We start from the raw sequence: 20,979 nt of genomic DNA, 5'->3' as shown, positions 1-20,979 counted from the left end.
CATCAATATACGAATATTAAGATGTTCTTTCTCGGTATGAATAAATTTAAAATTTGTCTTATAATATCATCTAATTTTTTAAAAATATTATTTACAGCTATAATAAAAACAATACATTATATAATTTATAATGTAAATAAATAAACTAACAAAATATAAGAATCGGTGAGTCCGTGAAGAACACGGGTTGCAAAGTATTCTTCACGGGATTCTTCGAAATTTGTCATTTTTTGATCATTTTTCTTGTTTTTTTTAGCATGTGATCTAATTTGCATGCTGTAAACAGCTTTATTCAGCTTTTACAAGGATTAAATGGTTGAAAAATTTGGTGTTTTTGGATCACGAAACTTTCATTTTTAGGGTTTCCGCCTTTTCTGAAAGTTTCATGCCAAATAGGGCATGAATCTTTCAAAATTTGTAGGCATTTTGATCGTAAAGCTGTGAATCAAAACCTTTTGTTACTAATTTGTGATAATTGTTGAGAAAAACAGAGTTTTTTGGAGATTAAAGGCTTCGGTTCACAAAATCAGGTAAGAAGTTTGGGTTTTTTTTTTTTCCGCCATATGATTTATTTCACGACATATTTTGAACATAATGAGTTCAATAATTAGGGTTTTTAATCTTTATTGTGTCTATTATGATTTAAAATTTTCAATTTTATGTAATTTGGTCAATTACAGCATGAAATTTGAGATGAACACAGAGATGTCTGCGGAACAAAAATTCCGCTGTTTTTTTTTTTTTTTTTCCACCTTTTGATTTTTTTTTCATGATATATTAAAAATAATGTGTTAAAAATTTAAGGTTTTGATTTCTTATATTGTTGTTTATCAGAAAATGTACTCAATTGGATGTAATTTATTCACTTAGAGGTGGATTTTTGAGTTAAAATGGCTTATGTAAAATGGCTATGTGAAGAACAGAATTTTTTTTTTTTCTGTAATCCATGATCGAATGTTTTGTAATACTTGATCGATTTTTTTGTAATCCATGATTGAATTGTTTTTTTTTTTTTTTTTGCAATCCATGATCGAATTGTTTTTTTTTTTTTTTGTAATCCATGATCGAATTTTTTGTTCTTTTTTTTTTTTGTAACCCATGATAGAATTTTTTGTAATCCATGATCGAATTTTTTTTTTATTTTTTATTTTTGTAACCCATGATAGAATTTTTTGTAATCCATGATCGAATGTTTTGTAATCCATGATCGAAATGTTTGTTTTTTTTTTTTGTAATCCATGATCGAAATGTTTTTTTTTTTTTTGTAATCCATGATCAAATTTTTTGTTTTTTGTTTTTTATGTAACCCATGATAGAGTTTTTTGTAATCCATGATTGAATTTTTTGTAATCCATGATCTAATTGTTTTTTTCTTTTTTTGTAATCCACGATCGAATTTTTTGTTTTTTTTTGTTTTTTTTTTTTGTAATCCATGATCGAATTTTATGTAATCCATGATCGAATTTTTTGTAATCCACGATAGAATTTTCTGTAATCCATGATCGAATTTTTTGTAATCCATGATCGAAATGTTTGTTTTTTTTCTTGTAATCCATGATCGATTTTTTTTTTTTTTTTGTAACCCATGATTGAATTTTTTGTAATTCATGATCGAATTGTTTTTTTCTGTTTTTGTAATCCACGATCGAATTTTTTGTTTTTTTATGTTTTTTTTTTTTTTGTAATCCATGATCGAATTTTATGTAATCCATGATCGAATTTTATGTAATCCATGATCGAATTTTTTGTAATCCATGATCGAATTTTTTGTAATCCATGATCGAATTTTTTGTAATCCATGATTGAATTTTTTGAAAATTTGTGATTTTTTTTTTTAATCCATGATCGAATTTTTTTTTGTAATCCATGATCGAATTTTTTGAAATTTGTGATTTTTTTTTTTTAATCCATGATCGAACTTTTTGAAAATTTGTTAATTTTTTTTTTTAATCCATGATCGAATTTTTTTTTGTAATCCATGATCGAATTTTTTGAAAATTTGCTGTACTTTTTTTTTTTATTTCTTTTTATCCATGGTCGAATTTTTTGAAAAATGATGATTTTCCGAAAATATGTGAAAATCGTGATAAGGTTTTGATTATCATGATGTATTAAACCCAATTTTTAATTTTTATTGTTTGAGTTTGCTGTACTTTTTTTTTTTTTTTTTCCATGATCAAATTTTTTGAAAAATGTTGATTTTTCGAAAAGATGTGAAAAGCGTGACAAGGTTTTAATTATCATGAGGTATTAAACCATATTTTAAATTTTTATTGTTAAAGTTTTTGTTGAAAAAATTGTATGTTGATGGATTATTTATGCAAAAAAATGAATGTTATTAAATTTTTAATGCAAAACTGTATTTTTTTTATCTGTTGTTCATGGATTTTTTAGTTGGAATGACTGATGTTAGCTGGCTCTGTGAAGAATTGTTTTTATTATTAATTTTTTAATGCAAAAAATATATGTTCTTGATAATTGAGTTGTAGCCATGTTTTGAGCTTGCATTTTGTATTATATTATTCTGAATGTTTGTAATTGATATGTACGAAAATATGATTGTCATTAAAGGTATTTTGCAATAACAAATAACAACAAATATGACTACATGAACTACCGCAACATATTATCACTACACATGGTGATTATTTTTCTTTTTGAACTGTCAGGTTAATTTTATATTTTTTACATCTTAAAACAGTTGCATCATGTCAAAATCTGCAGAAGACCCTGCATGGCAACATGGGGTCAGACTTGATCCCAACAAGAAAGACAAAATTATTTGTAATTACTGTCAAAGAGTAATAAGTAATGGGTTACATAGGTTCAAGCAACTCTTGGTAGGGGTTAAGGGAGAAGTTTCTGCATGCACTAGTGTCCCTAGTAATGTAAAAAAACAGATAGCGGCAATTCTTAATGCTAACAAACGTAAAAAAATTGCCAAACATAGGATGAATGAGGAGATAGCTAGTTTATATATACCATCAAGCAGGAATGATACAGAAGAGCAATATAATAATGACCTAGAAGAGCAATATAATAATGAGCTGGACATAGCCACAAGATTGAGTTTACATGAACAATATCAGAGGGAACGTGGGTTTAGAATGCCTGGTGGGTCTAGCTCAGACATGCATAGTGGGCCTAGCTCAGATATGCATGGTGGGCTTAGTTCAAATATGCATGGCGGGCCCAGCTAAAGCATGTATGGCGGGCCCAGCTCAAATATGTATGGAAGGGTTGATGGCAATATGTATCAAGGAGAATCAGTTGTTGAAGAAATTGTTTCTAGGTTACCTAGGAGTGCCAGTATTGCAGGTCATGGTCGTAAAGACCCATTTCTCTCAAAGCCTAAGTCACAACAGATGACCCTAAAAGGCATGGTTAAAGGTACAAGAAACATGTTAGGGAGATATGTTGATAAATAGTTCTACGATAAAGGGATTCCCTTTGATGCAGCCAATAGCCCATATCCACCTATAGTTAGTGCAATCCAGAGAGTCGGGCCGGGGGTAAAACCCCCGACGGCATATGAGCTCAGTGGGCCAATATTAGATGAAGAGGTGGAGGAAGTTAAAAAGTGGATTGAAGAATATAAACATAGTTGGCCAAAGACAGGCATTACTCTCATGAGTGATGGTTGGTTGAATAAAGTTAACAAAAAGGAGTTTTTAAACTTCTTGGCCTATTCTCCAAAAGGTACAGCTTTTTTGTCTAGCAAAGACGTATCAGGGACAAAGAAGGATGCAAACTTCTACGTACGACTATATGATCAGATAGTGGAGGAGGTGGGAGATAAGCATGTAGTCCAGTTTATTACGGACAATGCGCGTGCATGTGTTTCTACGGGCAGCAAGTTGATGGATAAGAGGAAGCATCTAGTATGGACCCCGTGTACAGCACACCGCATCGATCTCATGTTAGAGGAGATCGGTGCGATCAAAATTGTGAAGGAGACTCTAGAGGAAGCAAGGTTGGTGTCGAGATTTATATACAACCACTCTAAAATTTTATTTTTGTTTAGGGAACACTCTAAGAAAAAAGAGATAATCAGGCCTGCCATAACCCGCTTTGCGACCGATTACTTAGCTGTGGACTCCATTCGAGAATCTGAAGGTGCATTAAAGAGATTGTTTACTTGTGAAGAGTGGTTAAATGACCGCCTCTCGAAGTCCAGTACCGGTATAAAAGTGGACAACATAATCTCAAATAGGCAGTTCTGGTCTCGATGTTCCAGTGTTGTAGAGGCCACTGCCCCTTTGGTTACGGTGTTAAGAATGGTGGATGCTGACAAGAAAGCTACCATGGGTATCCTTTATGAAGGTATTGAGAGGGCGAAATCAGCTATTGGGAAGAAGTGTAATTTTGCTAGCAAAGTGATCGAGATTATAGAAAGAAGGTGGAACACCAAATTTGGACGTCCAATTTATTATGCTGATAAATATATATTTATATCATTACAATGTTTCAGTTTAAATCATTTTTTTATAAAATTGTAAATGACATTTTTCTACCTATATATTTTTTAGGTTACTACTTCAACCCAAAATTTTTCTATTTGACACATGAACAACCCCACAAGATTATGGAAGGGGTCAGATACATTATTGCAAGGTTGGAGAGAAGCCATCGAAACCAAGTAGCAGCAATACAAGAGGTATTATTTAATGTTTGGGTAAGAACTTCATTGAGTTGTTATATTTGTGAGGAATAATGCACTAAAACGTAATATATTTGTTTTAGCTTGCTATGTATAGGGATGTTATAGGATCCTTCAGAACTAAACTTGCCAGAAATTCTCGAATTATGATGGATCCAGGTTATCCTCTCGCTAATATTTTGTTCATTCATATATTTAATCTTATGAATTGTTCTTGCCCTTACAATGCTTTTTGCATTTTAATCCAGCTGAATGGTGGGAGATATATGGTACTGATGCACCTCACCTAAAAAGGATAGCAATCAAGGTGCTCTCCAAGACATGTTCTGCTACTGGCTATGAGCGCAACTGGAGTACGTTCCAATGGTTGCACACTACTAGGAGGAATCGACTCGCTTCTGAGAAGCTTTATAAACTAGTCTACGTTCATTATAATTTAAACCTCAGAGAGCGACAAATAAGAAGGAAGCTTGAAGACTATGGGTCGATAGACTTAGACACAATATTTGTCACAGACACAGCAGACCAATGGGTAGTAGAAGAGGAGGAGCCAGTGTTGCACAAGAGAGCGTTCCTTGAGGCTATCGGTGATGAAGATATTGAAAAAAGTGATGAGCAGCATGAAAGAAGAAGCAGCCAGCCAACGTATCCACAATTCGTCGGAGATGTCGGTGATATTGTACCTAATGAGGAAGAGTGGGAAGGAGGTCTAAGAGAAAATGAGAGAGATGATGATTCTGAGGCCACCCTATCCCAGCCATATTATTCACATATCGAGTCCCAACAGTAACAGTGTAGGGATGAGCACAACAGTGCAGGTGAGCATGAAGGATGGACAAGCTTCAGAGATTTTGGATTGGGAACACAACAAAACACTAACACTCAGGGATTTGGGAATAGTCAGACGCCTGCTAATATCAATGATTCGTTTTTAGATCGAATCAATGAATTGTCAAACGAATTCAATCAATGGCACTAGTGTGACCAAGAATAATAACAACGTCGTCTATCATATTATTTTTAGATCGTATGTTACTAATTTTATGCTTTATTGTAGTCCATGTATGTTGATATACTTATTCCATGATAATTCTATGTTTATCCTTTTGTGTGATGTAAATTAAATGCTGAATGGCGGTTCATGCAGGGAAAGAACATATCAATATTCGCATATTCATTCAAAAACATAAAAATTCTTAATGGAGTATCTTTATTTCTTATTGAATTCCTAAAAAAAAATATTTGTAATGAATTTTAATAATTTTTTCGGATTTTTTTGAAACTTTATTCTGACCGATTCACCCGATTCCCGATCCAGATCACCGATTCGCCGATCCGGATCGGTTTCTTGGGTGCCCGATCCGGGTCACCGATCCGTTTTTTAAACCATAGGTTTTATTAGTGGATCCGAATCGTTCGATTTCAGATCGAAACGGCGATTTTTTAAACACCGGTCTAAACCCAAAGGGTCTAAAATCACATGAAATAAAAATATACAGAATCCATGGTCTCAACTCATAACCTTTTGAGACACCCAGCAAAATAACAGTTTGCCTTGATAAAATGAATGGTAAGGGCTACATTACAATTACAAGCACATTTGTTAATCTAAAGCGTCAGGAGGTAAAATAACGGGCCATTGGCCTATTTAGGCCACTTGTTATCGCTAATAATTTATTGTTAGGGTAAAAGATTTACTGTAAAGATTTTTGTGACACTTCGTTTGGGTTTTCATATAAGCTTATATAAAGAAAAAAAAAAATATCTAATGTTGCAACCTTATATGTAGTAGTTTAACTTATACCATCAATTTTATTTGGATAGTATAGATTTGACATTATTGTAAAAGGCGTGCTACTTTTTTAACTTGTCTTAAAAGTCATGTGAAATCTACTCCTCACTATAACAGACGGTGTAGAATATTGCACCTTTATGTCTATAAGCAAGGTTATAACCATATATAAATGGGGATTGTCTACAAAGAGACTCATCATCATTATAGTCGTTTTCTAATTAATTGAGATCTGCTACACGATATCTACAAGTAGGTTATTTATCTTTATTACAAGGAGATAACAACTCATTAGATGTTAAATTGGATGGCTTGGAGTTAGATGTCCAATTGGATGGCTTGAAGTAAGTCACGAAGTCTGAGATTTTCTTTTCGGAACTTTGTATCTATCAATGATACTCTTACAACCACTCATCTTGAAACTTAATAGATAAAAATGATTATGACCTCTTTGTACAAAAGATAAATAGCCTTTTTACAAACAATAAAAGTTATTATAACTATGTTTGTTTTAGTTGAGTCTATTTCTTTCGGACGAACCGAGTTATTTCCAAATGGAGGAATCCTTCATATTCTGATGGTACACTTTTCCCATAATCAATCAATTAGATAGATCACATATGAGCAATAAACACTAGATTTTATGGATTTCAAGATCAAAGTTTTGGACTTAAGTTTTTCCTGATTTAGGGATTATGGGCCTCTCACTCTCACCTCAGCTGCTGAGCCTGAATCTTGAGATTTGGTATTTTACACAAACCCATTCCTCTGTTTCTTTTTTTGATCTCTCTACATTACTGGGCTCCTCATCGCGTTAAATGTTTCTGATTTTACCTTTTCCACATCGGTACTGTTTTTCCTTTCTATATGTGAGAAAGAGCGAGAGAGAGCAACAAAGGTTATTGGGCATATAACACTCCAGCAAAAATCTAAAATTTTCATCTGAAAATGAAAGGTATAGTACGATACAGCCAAGTGACGCAGGGGAGATATTACCACACCGCAGACATGAATGAACGCATAAGCAGCATCACAACAATAACAAAATCGAGTAGGCTTAGCAAAGGATTTGACCACACGATGAGAACATGTGCTACTACACTTCTCCCTTGCTCAAACCTTGCTTGCTTTCTCCACATCCGCAATCATCTCATTTTTCTCTTCCACTTTCTCGTCGTTCTTATCGTCTTTGCTCTTTCCCCACATAACACAATAAAAGCCCACTATTATAAGAATTGCTCCAACCACACTGCAATTTAATAAGAAAAAAAATCAGCCATTACTATGTTTGATTAATCTGCTGTGCAATGTTATTCTTATTTCTAATCGAACAGGCCTGTTACGTTTCCTAAGTAAATTGAAAAATGGCACCATTTCTTGTAGTGACTGTCCTGAATTTCTCCATAAAGTTTGCCAAAATTGAATGAAATTTATAATCATAGGAGAAATGCAAACCTTCCCAAGTGAAGACGTTCCTTGAAGAAAAGGGCGGTAAGGATAGCTGCGATGATAAGTTGAAGGGGAAAAAACAGGGCGACAAACACCGGTCCTCTCTTGGCAATACACCAAGCTTGTAGAGAATATCCTACTGCAGAAACCAAAATCCCCTGCATCGCATTTCCATAATGTTAATTGGAGAGGATCATGACTCTTGAAATTCCATTCAATTTGACATGTTTTGACATGCATTGAGTTGGTTTTGAAGTTTTTAAGAATTTGGATTAAAAACTCTTCCAAAACTTTCTTGTGAAAAGTATGACATTGAGACACGGTTATCCTAAAAAGGGGTAAAAGAGAGTTCACATATTTTTTTGAAATGAGGCCACAGTAGAATAGGACCTCAATCAAACTCTTCCCTAGCTGTAATCTCCTCATATCCTTATAAATTCCACTGCTGTTCATCCAATTGTCATACAATTTCTCCAAATCATATATCAACCAAAGTAGGAAGGATGTTATTCTTCAATTCCAAATAATTATGTTACTTCTAATTTTATTTTATAAAACCAACATTTAGTAGTGGAAGAAGGTTCACTGCAAACCTATTTGTTTCTTCCAAATGTTCGATAGTGTTGTATACGATGACTGTTGCTCGTAAATCTTTTTAAGAAAATCCATATTCTTAGTTTATAATCATTTGATTATGAATATGGGACGTTTTGGGTTCTAATCTCTGTTGTTATAGTTGGAAGTGACACTGCAACATCATTGGCTGGATTGAGAATGGGACTTACATAATAGACATAGGATAAGAGTTCCAAATTCCAGCCAATCTTCCAAGGTGAAGCCGTCCTGTCGAAGATCACTGCGACTGCTGCAGATTGCATCACAGCAAGGAAAGAAATCCAAGCATTCATAGAAAGAGGGGCAGGATAGAGTTTGTAAACTGAATTCTGAAGGATCAAGAATACGCTCCAGCATGATGTAGCAACAATTGCAATGGAGGAGCCTTTAACCCAGTCTGGTTTGGCATGTTCTGTACCACCAGCAGAATTATAGCTATGAATGTTAATGAAGGGGATTTTTAATGGTGGAAATAGGTGACCCTTATAAAAGGCGAAGAGCATAGCGCCGCCTATGCATATCGAGGTACCCAAGAGCTTGGCTTGCCCTCTAGGACTTTTAATCTTTACACTTTCCATCCTGTATTTTGAGAAAAATACAAATTCAGTTGATGAGCAACTAAGATTATTTCACAAAAGAATCACATGCCATGTTCTAGTTTCGAAAGATATTCTTCATATTTCAGTAATTTTGAAAAGCAATTCCTATTTAATTGCTCAACTTTAGATAGTTGAAAGTTAATGCTGTCTAAATCCTGTTACTATGGTACTGTAACAAGGCATATCAGAGAGGTACCGTTGATAGATTGATACAATATCCTCAGATTTACCAGTAAAAGTGAAGGTTTTTAAGGTGATACTTAAGAGGAAGTATAATACCTGAAAATCATTGCCAAGATGAAGGTTATGGCCGGGCAAATGTTATTCATGGCACCGACTACGGTTGGAGAGGAGTACATGAGGCCAGCAAAGTAAGCATTTTGTGTCGCTGTAAACCCACATAAAGCCAACAAGAACAATTTGAAGAAGATCGGCCTCGTGAGAGACGGGCGTGTCTTCCTGCAACATATCAAACCTTTCATTATATTTTAATGGTCTATCTAATTCTAATCGAGAGCTTCTCCTTTAAGGTTGTGAATAATAAATGCTACTGCATCATTTCAGAAGATAAGAAGATCTGTTTAGATTATTTTCTTTTCTTTCGTACTCATGTGGTGACTTGTATTGATAATGACCGGTTCTTTTCTTAGAGTCTGATAATTACATCAAAAAGAGGAAATAAAAGAAAAGGGAAGAAATTAAAAAAGAACAACAGGAAGGAAAATTGTCTGATATTTTTGCTTGATTTTAAGTATTAGATCAAGAACTTCCCAGAAAAGTTAAGAAAAACAAAAAAAGAAGATTTGAAATCAGCTCAAATACTATTTATTTTTTTTGAGTAATTAAGTGGGGGAAGACAGGCTATACGTGGGGATACTACGACCCCAGCCCTTTTTCTATAATCGGTTCAATATGCAAAATAAAGATGCCTCTAGAATCTACTTTTCTTGCCATCAGATCGAAGTATGGAAAAGAAATGTAAGATGTATAAATAAATTATATCGATGTCTTCCCATAAAAAAAACTTGAGAAAACGAATTTGTTTTTAAGGGAAAAGATATTCTACTCCCTCGGGTAGAATGATTCTTCCATAATCTCACCTAGAGTTAATTTTAGGAGCCCAAAATTTGGGAATGCAACATATCAACCCATTGACAAGTTTCAATAAAAAAATATTTCTAATTGTACACTGCATGCACTTGAAAAAAAATAATGTTTGGAGATTGAAAAAAGATCATCTAATTTTTAGATGGAGAGATTGTTAGAAAACTAAAATTTCTTTTGTTTTGAAAATAATTATCTAGAAATTCATAAGTGGCTCCCAAAATTTCATATTGAAAAAAAATACATCCAAGTCTTCTAACCAAGGTAATAAAAATAAACTATGCTCCCGAAAGAACATACTATACGTACCTATTTCTTTATCAAATTCTATCCACTTATTTTTGATAGAGGTTATTTAGCACGTCTCTTTTTTTTATTATTTAATATTAGTTCAGCACATCTTTGTTCTTCCGGAAACCAGACAAATTTGTCACCCTTTTTCTTGAGTGGCTACTTTTTGATGAAATCACTCAAAGTGGGAACCTACAAAAATTGGATTCTAGTACGAAAGTTACAAAAGCATTTCATTAACACACAAAAGCAACAAAAGCAATCGAAATAAGAGGAATTGGTGTTTGTGAAGTGTTTCATGAATAGACATGCACTCGAATGCTTCATGAACAGTGCGCATGCCAAATATGGAAACCCTTACATATGAATGCAAGCATGCAAGTACACCCACGTACATCACACATGTCCACCTACATACACTTGCATTCAAGATGAAAATTAACATGACCTACATGTGTTGATGCTTTTTTATTTTTTTTCCGACAAATAGCCAATACAATCTCACATTGTCTTTCACTAGTTATGAAGCACTGAGGAATTGAGCTTGGGCTTCAGTGGTTAGCAATTGATGTCTAGCAACACTACATTTCAAGTTCGAGCAATTGATGTCAAGCAACACTACATCTCAAGTTTTATCCAAAAAAAAAAAAAAAAAGAGAGTTAAGAAGCACCCTATGAAATGCATAACGACCTGGCCACATTGGTAAATAAAATGGGGATTGGGATGGAGTATGAGAACTTCTACTCTAAAATATCTCAACAAAGAAGGCTATGAATTTGAAGTTTTTTTTGTTTTGGTTAATGAAGGTGTAATTGAATACTGGTTAAAAAGAAAAATGATGGTGTAATTAAATTAGGATTCATGTATGTGTGAAAGAGGTTTACCTCTCTAAATAGAAAGCAAAAGGAGAGAGAACGAGTGTGGAGACAACGTGTCTATACATAATGAAAACGTGGTAGCTCATGCCTCTCTCCATAGCTCCCTTGCTTACAATATCTGCTGTACCATATGCCAATTGCAGGAAGATCATCATCGCATAAGGAGCCCACCCTGCCATGTCTATCTCTCTCTCTAACCCTCTTTCTCTCTCTACCCCACTCTCTCTACCTCTCTCTCTCTCCTAATTGAAAGTTCAGAACTCATTTGGAGGGCTGTCTCCTATCGCTCCCTCTACTTGTGGTTCCAAATTTATAGCACGTAAACCATTAAAAAAAAAATTGTAGCATTGAGACTGTGGGGCCGCTGGACCATAGGGACATTGTGGGCTTCCCTTTTCCTTGTAGAATGGCACCATGAGAAGTGGGATGACGAAATGGGTTTGTGACATAGTTGATAAAGAAGCAGTCATTGGGCATTGTTTCGGATAAGGCTTCTCACTACAGGTGTTTTAGTAAGTTGGGTCTATTATTTTAGGAAATCTATTAGTACGTTACGTTTGGGAAAATTACGAGGCTAGACTTTACCCTCAATCAAACTTTTTTTCTCATTTTTTAGTCCAAAATATATTTTCTTAACAAATAACCCCTAATTAAAAAAAAAAAACAAAAATCTAAACTACCTTCCCTTATTTTTACCTACGCCTCTCTCTCCTCTTTCCCACGAAAAGGTGGTCCGGCTTACTCTTAGGGTGGTCCGACAGTGTAATGTCGGTCCAATAAATAACAGTAGCGGTCCAGCACTGACAAAGAACGCTCCGGTAATACGCCCATGTGGTCCGGCCCTGCCAAAGAGCGGTCCGACAATATGCCCATGTGGTCCGGCAATGTAAAAGAGTGGTCTGGCAGCCCTTGTAAGCCCACGTGAATATCAAGCTAAAATTAAATTTTTATGTATGAAAAAAGGTATTTCCTAAAAAAAAAGTACCTTTTTTTATTTGAGGGGTATTTACTAGAAAAATTTATTTTGAGAAAAAAAGTGAGAAAAAAGTTTGGTTGTGGGACCTGTATAAAAAGTCTAGTATTGGGGGTTATTTGTAATTTTCCTATTTGTTTTTACCTCGGAAGAAGCCACGTGATCATATCTTTGAGAGAGAGAGGGGGGAAGGCAAAGAAGAGCAATATCACACCCTCCACAAATAGGAATGCTTTCTATACTTCTTCTACTGTATAAAAATTATATTGAGCTGTCTGATCTGAATGGATATATGAGATGGGCCCAATCACAATGTCACACCTTTACACTGTTTTATTTTTAATTTTTTTCTACAAAATATTGCGACACCAAATTTTAGACTTGCACTCCTCTCTTGAACTAGCACCGGCAAAAAATATAAAAAAATTCCAAATAAAATAAAATGACCAAAATACCCCTAAAAATTTCAAGGGTATTTTGGTTATTTTATTCTATCAAGAATATTTTTCTAATATTTTTTTTTATGTGTATCTTTTTGAAACGATGTCACGTACCAAATTTTATATTCATATAATTTGTAAAAAAAATAAAAATAAAATATTCTAAGACGTTGGATCTAGGTCAAAGCGCAGCTTGATCTAAATTAGACGGCTGAATGAGGGCAAATTATATATATCTAGTAAAGGAAGTATAGAATGCTTTCCTTCCACATCATAATTTTAACAGCTCACTTGAAAAGTTGAAAATGGATGGGAAACAAAATTGAGCCCCAACATAAGAAAACTCTCCTTATTATGTTAGTCATTAACATAACAAAAGCACGATGGCTCACTTGCGAAGTTGAAAATGGATGGCAAATAAAATTGAGCCCCAACATAAGAAACGTCTCCTTATTGCATTACTCATTGTGGGTAGTATAAAAAAAGCATTATGCTTCAGTAGTTTGCCAACTTATCTCTCTCCCACTATGAGAAATTACCTTCTAGAAGCTTGGGAATACCTCTCCTCTCTCTCTCTCATTCTCTCTCTTCAATACATGTACTTTATGAAGTTCAAATGCCGCCAATTATATTTATTGGGAAAAATCTTGAAAATGAATACTCTAGATAATATATTATAAAATATATTATTTTTAATACTTGGAAACCTTTTTTTTCCATATTCATATATTTCAAGGTCACGATGATCAACTCAAGGTTTTTTAGAAACATCCTTTTTCCATAAACTTTCCCTAAACAAACAAAGGAAGCCACACCTTTAAATAGTATCGAAAGATGTTTTAGTCCTAGTAATTTCTATGATGGCCTGAAAATTTATTTTTATATTTAATTATAAACTTTAAAGCTTCAAAAGTAGTGTATATCAAGCATAACTATGAATATCTTAAAAATTGACGGTCCAGATAGTGCATTACATGATACACTACGACACGAAATCCATTTTTTCTTATGTCTATATATCTTGAGGTCGAGATGATCGATTTGAGGATTTTTTAACATCGAAACAACCTGTCACACCCCAAGAATTTACAATACTGCTATTCCTGAGATGTGACAGACATAACATATATACATCTATTGATAGGACAAATTTACAGTGGCGAGGTCTTACAAAGTAAATAAAGAAAGCTAGCACAACAACAATATCTTCCAAGGTTGATCTTGACTAGCACTCAAAATGAATCCGCAGTTATCCTGAAAAAATGTTTACCATAGTTTGATGAGTTTGGCTACTCAGTAAGTGATCATCATAATCCTAAAAATAATCATGATTGAAAGATATCAATATTTTCCAAAATGAGATTTATTAACGGAAATGCATCAACAGTTTCACTTTCAATAAATGCATAATTAAGTATAATCTGAGTAATTGAAATGCTTATAACACTTTTAACGGCAGTACATAATTCAAAGGATTTCACAAAATACCCTACTGGCGTCCCAAGTAGGTCACTTATATACCCCATCAGCGTCCTGATGGGTCCACTTAATCCCTATCGACATCCTAGATAGGTCCACTTAATCCCTGCAGGTCCACTTATACCTTACCGGCGTACCGGATAAGTCCACTTAATCCCTACCGGCGTCCCAGATAGGTCCACTTATACCTCACCGGCGAACCGGATGAGTCCACTTGCATACTTAAATTATTTCTAAATCTCTTTAAATATCGAAAGCAGCAATATCATGTACTCAACATATCACTGAAATCATTAATATGAATTTCACTTAAACCATTAATAACAGTCACTCTCTATAACATTTCAAAAATAACCAATCAAATATTTTGGGCTCAAATTTAGAAAGGTAGCAGTTTGTAAAGGCATTCTAGCATAATTGCCAATTTAATATGTATACAAAAACTCTTATAAAAATTCAAGAATACGGAATTATCACAATTTATGGGATATCAATCCACAAATAAACATTTCACAACAATACTATAATCAATTGCAAAAATGTCAATTTTTTTTTTAAATAATAAGGCAGTCATTTGCACATGAATTTTACAATGTCTAAATATTCAGAACAATAGAAAGAAATATCACAATTTTACTAAAAGCAGAAATATCACATTTATTTCTAATAATTTGATAGTATCTAAAATTTTCTAACAATAGCCAAGAAAAATAAATAAATTTATTTTTCTAAGAATTTACAGCATTTAAAATTTCTAACATAGATAAAATATCACAATTTTTATTAAAAAGATTATTTTTCAAGATAATGAGGTCGTGTGCGCATAAAATTTATCGCACCTAAAATTCATGATAATAAGCAGAAATAATTATTTCATTTTATTTTTAAAAAGAATGGATTATTTTTCGAGACAATGAGGTCACTTACACATAAAACTGATAAAATAAAGATCCTAGACGGAAATATCACTATTTATTAAAAATAGACTATTTTTCAGGAAGACGATGTCACTTACTCACAAATATTTGATAGGGAGCTTCCGATAAAAATTCGGTTCGAGAGAGGAGTTCACTGTGTTTCGACCAGAGAGAGAGAGATCTCAAAATTTTCTAGGGTGGAAGTGCTCACCTCCCCTATTTAAATTCTTATAACGTATTATTATTTTATTTTATTACGCTCTACCTCATACCTGAGGTGTCACGTTAAGAGTATGCTTTTAACATGCGAAAACCACGTCCACTAAAGGACGTGGCAAGCAGCAAGCAGCAAGAGGCAAACCGCAGCAAGCAAAAGTTTAAACCAAGTAAAAACCTTTTGAAAATAGTGATGGTCCCCAAGGACCATCATACTCAAACAGACCATCACCTATTTAAAAGCATATTTTCTCCTTTTTTTTTTTTTTTTTTTTTTTTTTTTTTTTTTTTTTTTTTTTTTTTTGAAATTTTAGGATTGTTACACAACCTCTTCTAGTGAATTTTTTAGGTGCGCCTTAATTTAATTGTTTACAGCTTCCTCATTGTATAAACCTTTTCCTTTCAAAAATGGAATCCTCGTTAGCTTCATAAGATTAGTATGCACCTTAGACAATATAGAGGTCAAGAACGTTATTTCCAACCGTAACCCTAACCAGATTTCGATAGGCCGTTTTAGTTATGCCAAGTGATTTAGGCTCTCACGGCTGCAAAGTGTCGATTTATTCTCCCTTGTAGATACCAAGATTGGGGTATTTTTAGGACCCCAATTTTTGAGGATACATGCCTTACTACCAAGAAACTGCTCAAAAATATTGATAAAAATAATAAGAAAAAGTGTTACATGAGTCAGCAGGTGTTATATGAGTCAGTCTCCACCTTTAAGATGGACATTGCGCAAAGAACATGGGTCAAATCAAATATGGATAATGCTAAAAACATTCCCAAAAAAAAAACACAATTTAAAGTTAATTTCTTTTGTCGTAGTTATGATCAGCCTCAGATGATGAATCTCTAAAATCCATCTTTAAGGTGAATTTTACATAGCCGCATGTGTACATATGAAGCTATTGACCCATAGAAACCCCATCCTAATAAAAAAGGGTGCGGGTATAGAGCTCTAATCAATCAAATAAGAGCCTACTTTCAAATAGTATCAAGAAATGTGATTTTAATATCGAAAATCTCTATGATAGCCTTAAAATATATTTTTATCTTTATTTATAAAGTTTAAAGCTCCAAAAATAGTGTCGATCAAAAGATATATAAAAACTTGAAAATCTTGACAATTAACTGTCCAAAAATGCGCTACAAAATACACTCTTTCCAAAACTTGAAATCGACTTTTTTCTCATTTCCATATATCCTGATGTTGCGATGATCAATTTGAAGATATTTGGGCATCAAAACAACCTCTTCTAGTGAAATTTTTGAGCTAAGTTCAAATTTGATTGTTTAGAGCCTCAGCTCTATATAAACTTTTCCCAATAAAAATTCAAACACACATTCTATGAGACTGAAAAAAATAATGTCCCATGAGACTGAAAAAAATAATGTCCCAGATTTCAACAAACCCTGACCCATTTGTAGACATCAAGATCTGAGTGTTAAAGAACCCAAAATCTAATTTCTTCTTTTTTTTAAATAATCATATGATGGTATTTAAATGAATTCAAAATTTTCAAATCCGAATAATCTTTCCAAGAACATTTTTGTGCCTATGAGAAAATGAACAGTTTGGTCGCACAAGAGCATAGTATATGCCCTCTTAAATAAAGGCTCCAATTATATAAGGGACCCGGTTTATGTGCAGCCAAGCCTGCATATGTAGAAATACGGGCCTCTTAACGGGCCTCTTAATAAATCAATTTTTGAGATCGATTTTAAGACTTAATTTTTAATCATATGTAATCTCTAACATGGAGATCATGAATATGAATAAATAAATAAATTTTAAAAATTAAAAAATAATAATTACAGTAAGAAAACATTTAGATAGAGCACCTACTTGCATTCACATTTAAAATGGATGTTTTACACTTTCTGGACCACATATGTAGAAATGCAGTCCAACTCGCATGAAACAATTTTCCTTATATATGTGCACATTCAAAGTCATCCTACTACTTTTGGAATACGCAGTTTTGATGCAAAAAATCCCTGCTATCCTTAACAACTATTTTTACCCCCAATTAGTTGTTTATTAAAAATCTCTGTTACGTCCAAAATAATGCAAATTAAACAAATCTATAAATACTTGAAAATTTGAAAATGAGTGGTCTAGATTATTTGTTATTACACCATTTTTAAGAGTTGAAATATTTTATTTATTTTTTTATATTCATACACTTTGGGGTCAACATCAATTGGAACAGCCTTTCCCATGGTTTTTTAAGTGCCCCTTGCTTTTATGGTATGAAACTGATGCTTTATATAAATTTTTTCTTTTAAATAAATACCATATTCATTGAATCCCATATCATTTCTTTATCATGAGAATAATCCCTAATATTTTAATTTTAAATTTTAGAAATTGAAATATTAGAATTCAAAGTTTTAAAAAGTAATCATTGTTATCTAAACTAGAAAACAAGGTCATATTTCAAAGACTTTGGCTGAATGAGCTGCTATGTCATAGAATTTATACTTATTCCATAATAAAGAACGGGATTATATACAATGAGATCATTTACCATTTACACATGGAGGTCACATTTACTTACAATCATCCGATGTAAAATCTGATAGCTTAGGTGTGTCATAAAGTTTGAGAAAATTTCTTTTGAAGTTTGAACATGGTCAATAGAGATGATCATATGAGACCCGTCCGTACCCATGTATGTAGGACCCCAAAGGATCACCATTAAATTTGGTACAGATCTTAACAAAAGTTATCACATGGGTGTGAGACTTGATTTTTTTATAGATTTGTGCCCAATTTAATAGTGATCATTTGGGGTCCTACACACATGGGTCTGGGAGGGTCTCATATGATCATTACTCATAGAATAAATACAACCATCAAATTTTATATCTAATGGTCATGATTAATTGTGATCACTTTGTACCAAAGATAAATAGTCTAGCTCTATACTTTTCCATAAAAAATATTATATAACTTTCATATATTGACTTCTTGATAAAATTTCGGTGATTACCACCCCAAAAAAAAGATAAAATTTCTCGATAATAATGATAACTGTGACTAAGCTTGTAGGCAGCTAGCATTTCCTCCAAATAAACTTTTACTGATGTTGGATTACTAAGGTTTACACGCCTACAATGCACTATTGCCAATGGAGCTCGTTTTGTGCAACTATTTTGTGAGTTTGAATCCACAAACTCACCATTCACATATTTTATTTTTTTTTGTCGCAAAGCTCGTTCTAGGGATCTGATATTGCATGTTCCGGAAAAGAGCTATTTATCTCCTAGGATAAGGTGAGTTGTGGTTCCAATCAGGTTGGGTCGATCAGAACCGGTACTGAGTTCAGACCAATTTTTGAACCCCGTGGGTCGTGTTTGGGTCCAAAAACCTAGACCCAAGTCGGACTCGGTCAGGTCTGGATCCAAGTCGACTCGATCCAAATCTGACCCAACACATACACATACACATACATATACATATACATATATATAATATTTTTGAAATATGTAATATTTTGATGAATTTGTGAAAATGTTATGGTAAATTTGACTATATATGCATGATATGTATTTTGGTAAATTTTCTTATATATTTTGATAAAATTTCCCAAATAGTTCGGAAAAGGTTTTGATGATTTAAAAAACAGATCTGTGACCAGGATTGGGCACCCCAAAAACTAGTCCGGATAGGTGGATTGGATCGTCATTCTACTATGCAGAGAAAACAGTGCACTTGCAAAACAATACGTGAAGAAATCGGGACCGACCAAAAAACTATTCCGAATTATTACCATTCCACTATACGGAACCTCCTATTCTCTTCTAGAATCGACCGTTTTTCTATTTATATATGCCGAACCGGAATGGGGCGTCCGATTCCTAAGTCGGACCCGATGACTCCCCCAGCATATTTAGATCACTGATGCTGCGATTGTCCTTTAGGGTACGGCATACCATATACCACTGTGCATGGTACAACACTAGCCTCTCAACTACTCATAAAAAGAAAAACAAGGAATAAAATACACAAACACTCTCTCTACCTTATGCATAAAATTATTGTGATATCAAAACCTGCGTGCTAGGATCCAAGAAAACAAAGTAGTATTGCAATAGTGAGAGAGAAACATTATTCAATGTCAGTAGTGGGCACAACGATGGCAAGTGCAAACCCTGATTAGATGCTGTCCATATATAGTCCAAACTTCTGATGACTCCAACCTGGCACAAAAATTCGAATTATTTTCGTTAGGTAAGATAAGCGTGGTACTAGAAGAGGAAAGAGGTCTCAAAATCTTGGATCATCTCCATGTAGTGGTCTTAGCAAGTGATTTACACGCGTTATGCATCACGTTGGTGCAACAAACAAGCATAGGGACCCATAGATACTGTTGGTCACCCATTAATGCACCTGAGCCATTGCTCCTAGAGAGGCAGGATCTGGATTGCACATAAAGGGATGGTTGAGATTTAAAGAGGTGAAACTCCTCTGTCAAATCAAAACCGTCCATCCCTCTAAGACCAATCATCCACTAACCAAGCGTATAGCCATCAAGAAATTGAAAATGTCTAGTCAAAACCAAAGTTTATGTGCTTGATAGATGACCCAAAACTTTGGTTGATGATATTTTTATGAGATTCATGATTGGATTTCGTTAAGTGCTACTTGTTTTTTGCGTTACATGATTGGATCGGCCATCAGACTCGTGTTTGGATGTTTTTCCAGTGTTACATGATTGGATTGGCCATTGATAAGGTTTTAGCCTAATCAAAACTAATTCACCAGTTAGATTGGATTTCAAAATAAAGATTTTTTTACGCATGAACCGGGTAAAACTGTCCAATCCAGTCCTGTCTGATCTCTCATTAACTATCAATTTTTCGCCTGCCAACTTGAATTTCGGCAAAACTCGAAATATTGCTGTGGCTTAGTGAAGGTATTACATTTATTTTTGGGCAATTAAATGAGGAAGACATGCCTCTGCCCATCTTTTCATGTAGATTCGGGAGTGCACAACGTGGTAACTATGTATGGGGGTGCAGGACCCACCCCTCTCTTAGATTGAGCCATTGTTATATTGGAACTAAAGCTGTCGACCACGACATTTACATGGGGACAAATGTATGGTCTAATTTTTTTTGACTTGGGCCTGAATTTAATCAAAGAAGATTTGGAGCCAAGTGTTGTCTGTTATATGTTCGGGCAGTGTCTCCCTCTCTCCATGCACTGATGAGCACCGTTTCTTCACCTTTTTATAAGGTAAGGCATTTTCTTCTTGCTTTTATTGTACTTATGTGTTCATTTCATCAATGAAAAATCACTGTTAAACCATTCAAAGAAAACAAAAAAATAACCAGAGATTTCAATAGGAGGATTTGGGCTCTCAGATTGGAGGTTTGGGCGTCAGTGCCATGTTGACAGTTTGAATCCTGTCCCAAAAAGGAAAGATGACCTGTCATAGAAAAGCCCTTTTCTTTTTTTGGTCGGCAAGCTAATTATAATAAAAACAAATCACATAAAGAAAAATATACGGTCACTAGTTTACCTTTCTCTAATAGGAAAAATGGGGAAAGAGAAAA

The 20,979-nt window shown here is 33.9% G+C and overlaps 1 protein-coding gene across 1 annotated transcript; it reads right to left on the bottom strand.

The window, feature by feature from the left end:
- Positions 1-7,354: 7,354 nt before the first annotated feature.
- On the bottom strand, positions 7,355-11,687 carry LOC18436402 (WAT1-related protein At2g39510). Its single transcript, XM_011625899.3, has 5 exons — positions 11,396-11,687; positions 9,395-9,574; positions 8,687-9,095; positions 7,908-8,059; positions 7,355-7,701 (listed from the first exon to the last, which is right to left on the bottom strand). The coding sequence occupies exons 1-5, from the start codon at positions 11,566-11,568 to the stop codon at positions 7,566-7,568; spliced, it is 1,050 nt and encodes a 349-aa protein (XP_011624201.2). The 5' UTR covers positions 11,569-11,687; the 3' UTR covers positions 7,355-7,565.
- Between the last annotated feature and the right edge of the window lie 9,292 nt (positions 11,688-20,979).

This window comes from Amborella trichopoda, chromosome 9 (genome assembly GCF_054954075.1).
Source record: "Amborella trichopoda isolate Santa Cruz 75 chromosome 9, AtrichopodaSantaCruz75HAP2 v2.0, whole genome shotgun sequence".
In the NCBI taxonomy this organism is placed as follows: Eukaryota; Viridiplantae; Streptophyta; class Magnoliopsida; order Amborellales; family Amborellaceae; genus Amborella; species Amborella trichopoda.
The sequence above is the reverse complement of the archived record's forward strand: the minus strand, read 5'-3'. Positions and strand labels throughout refer to the sequence as shown.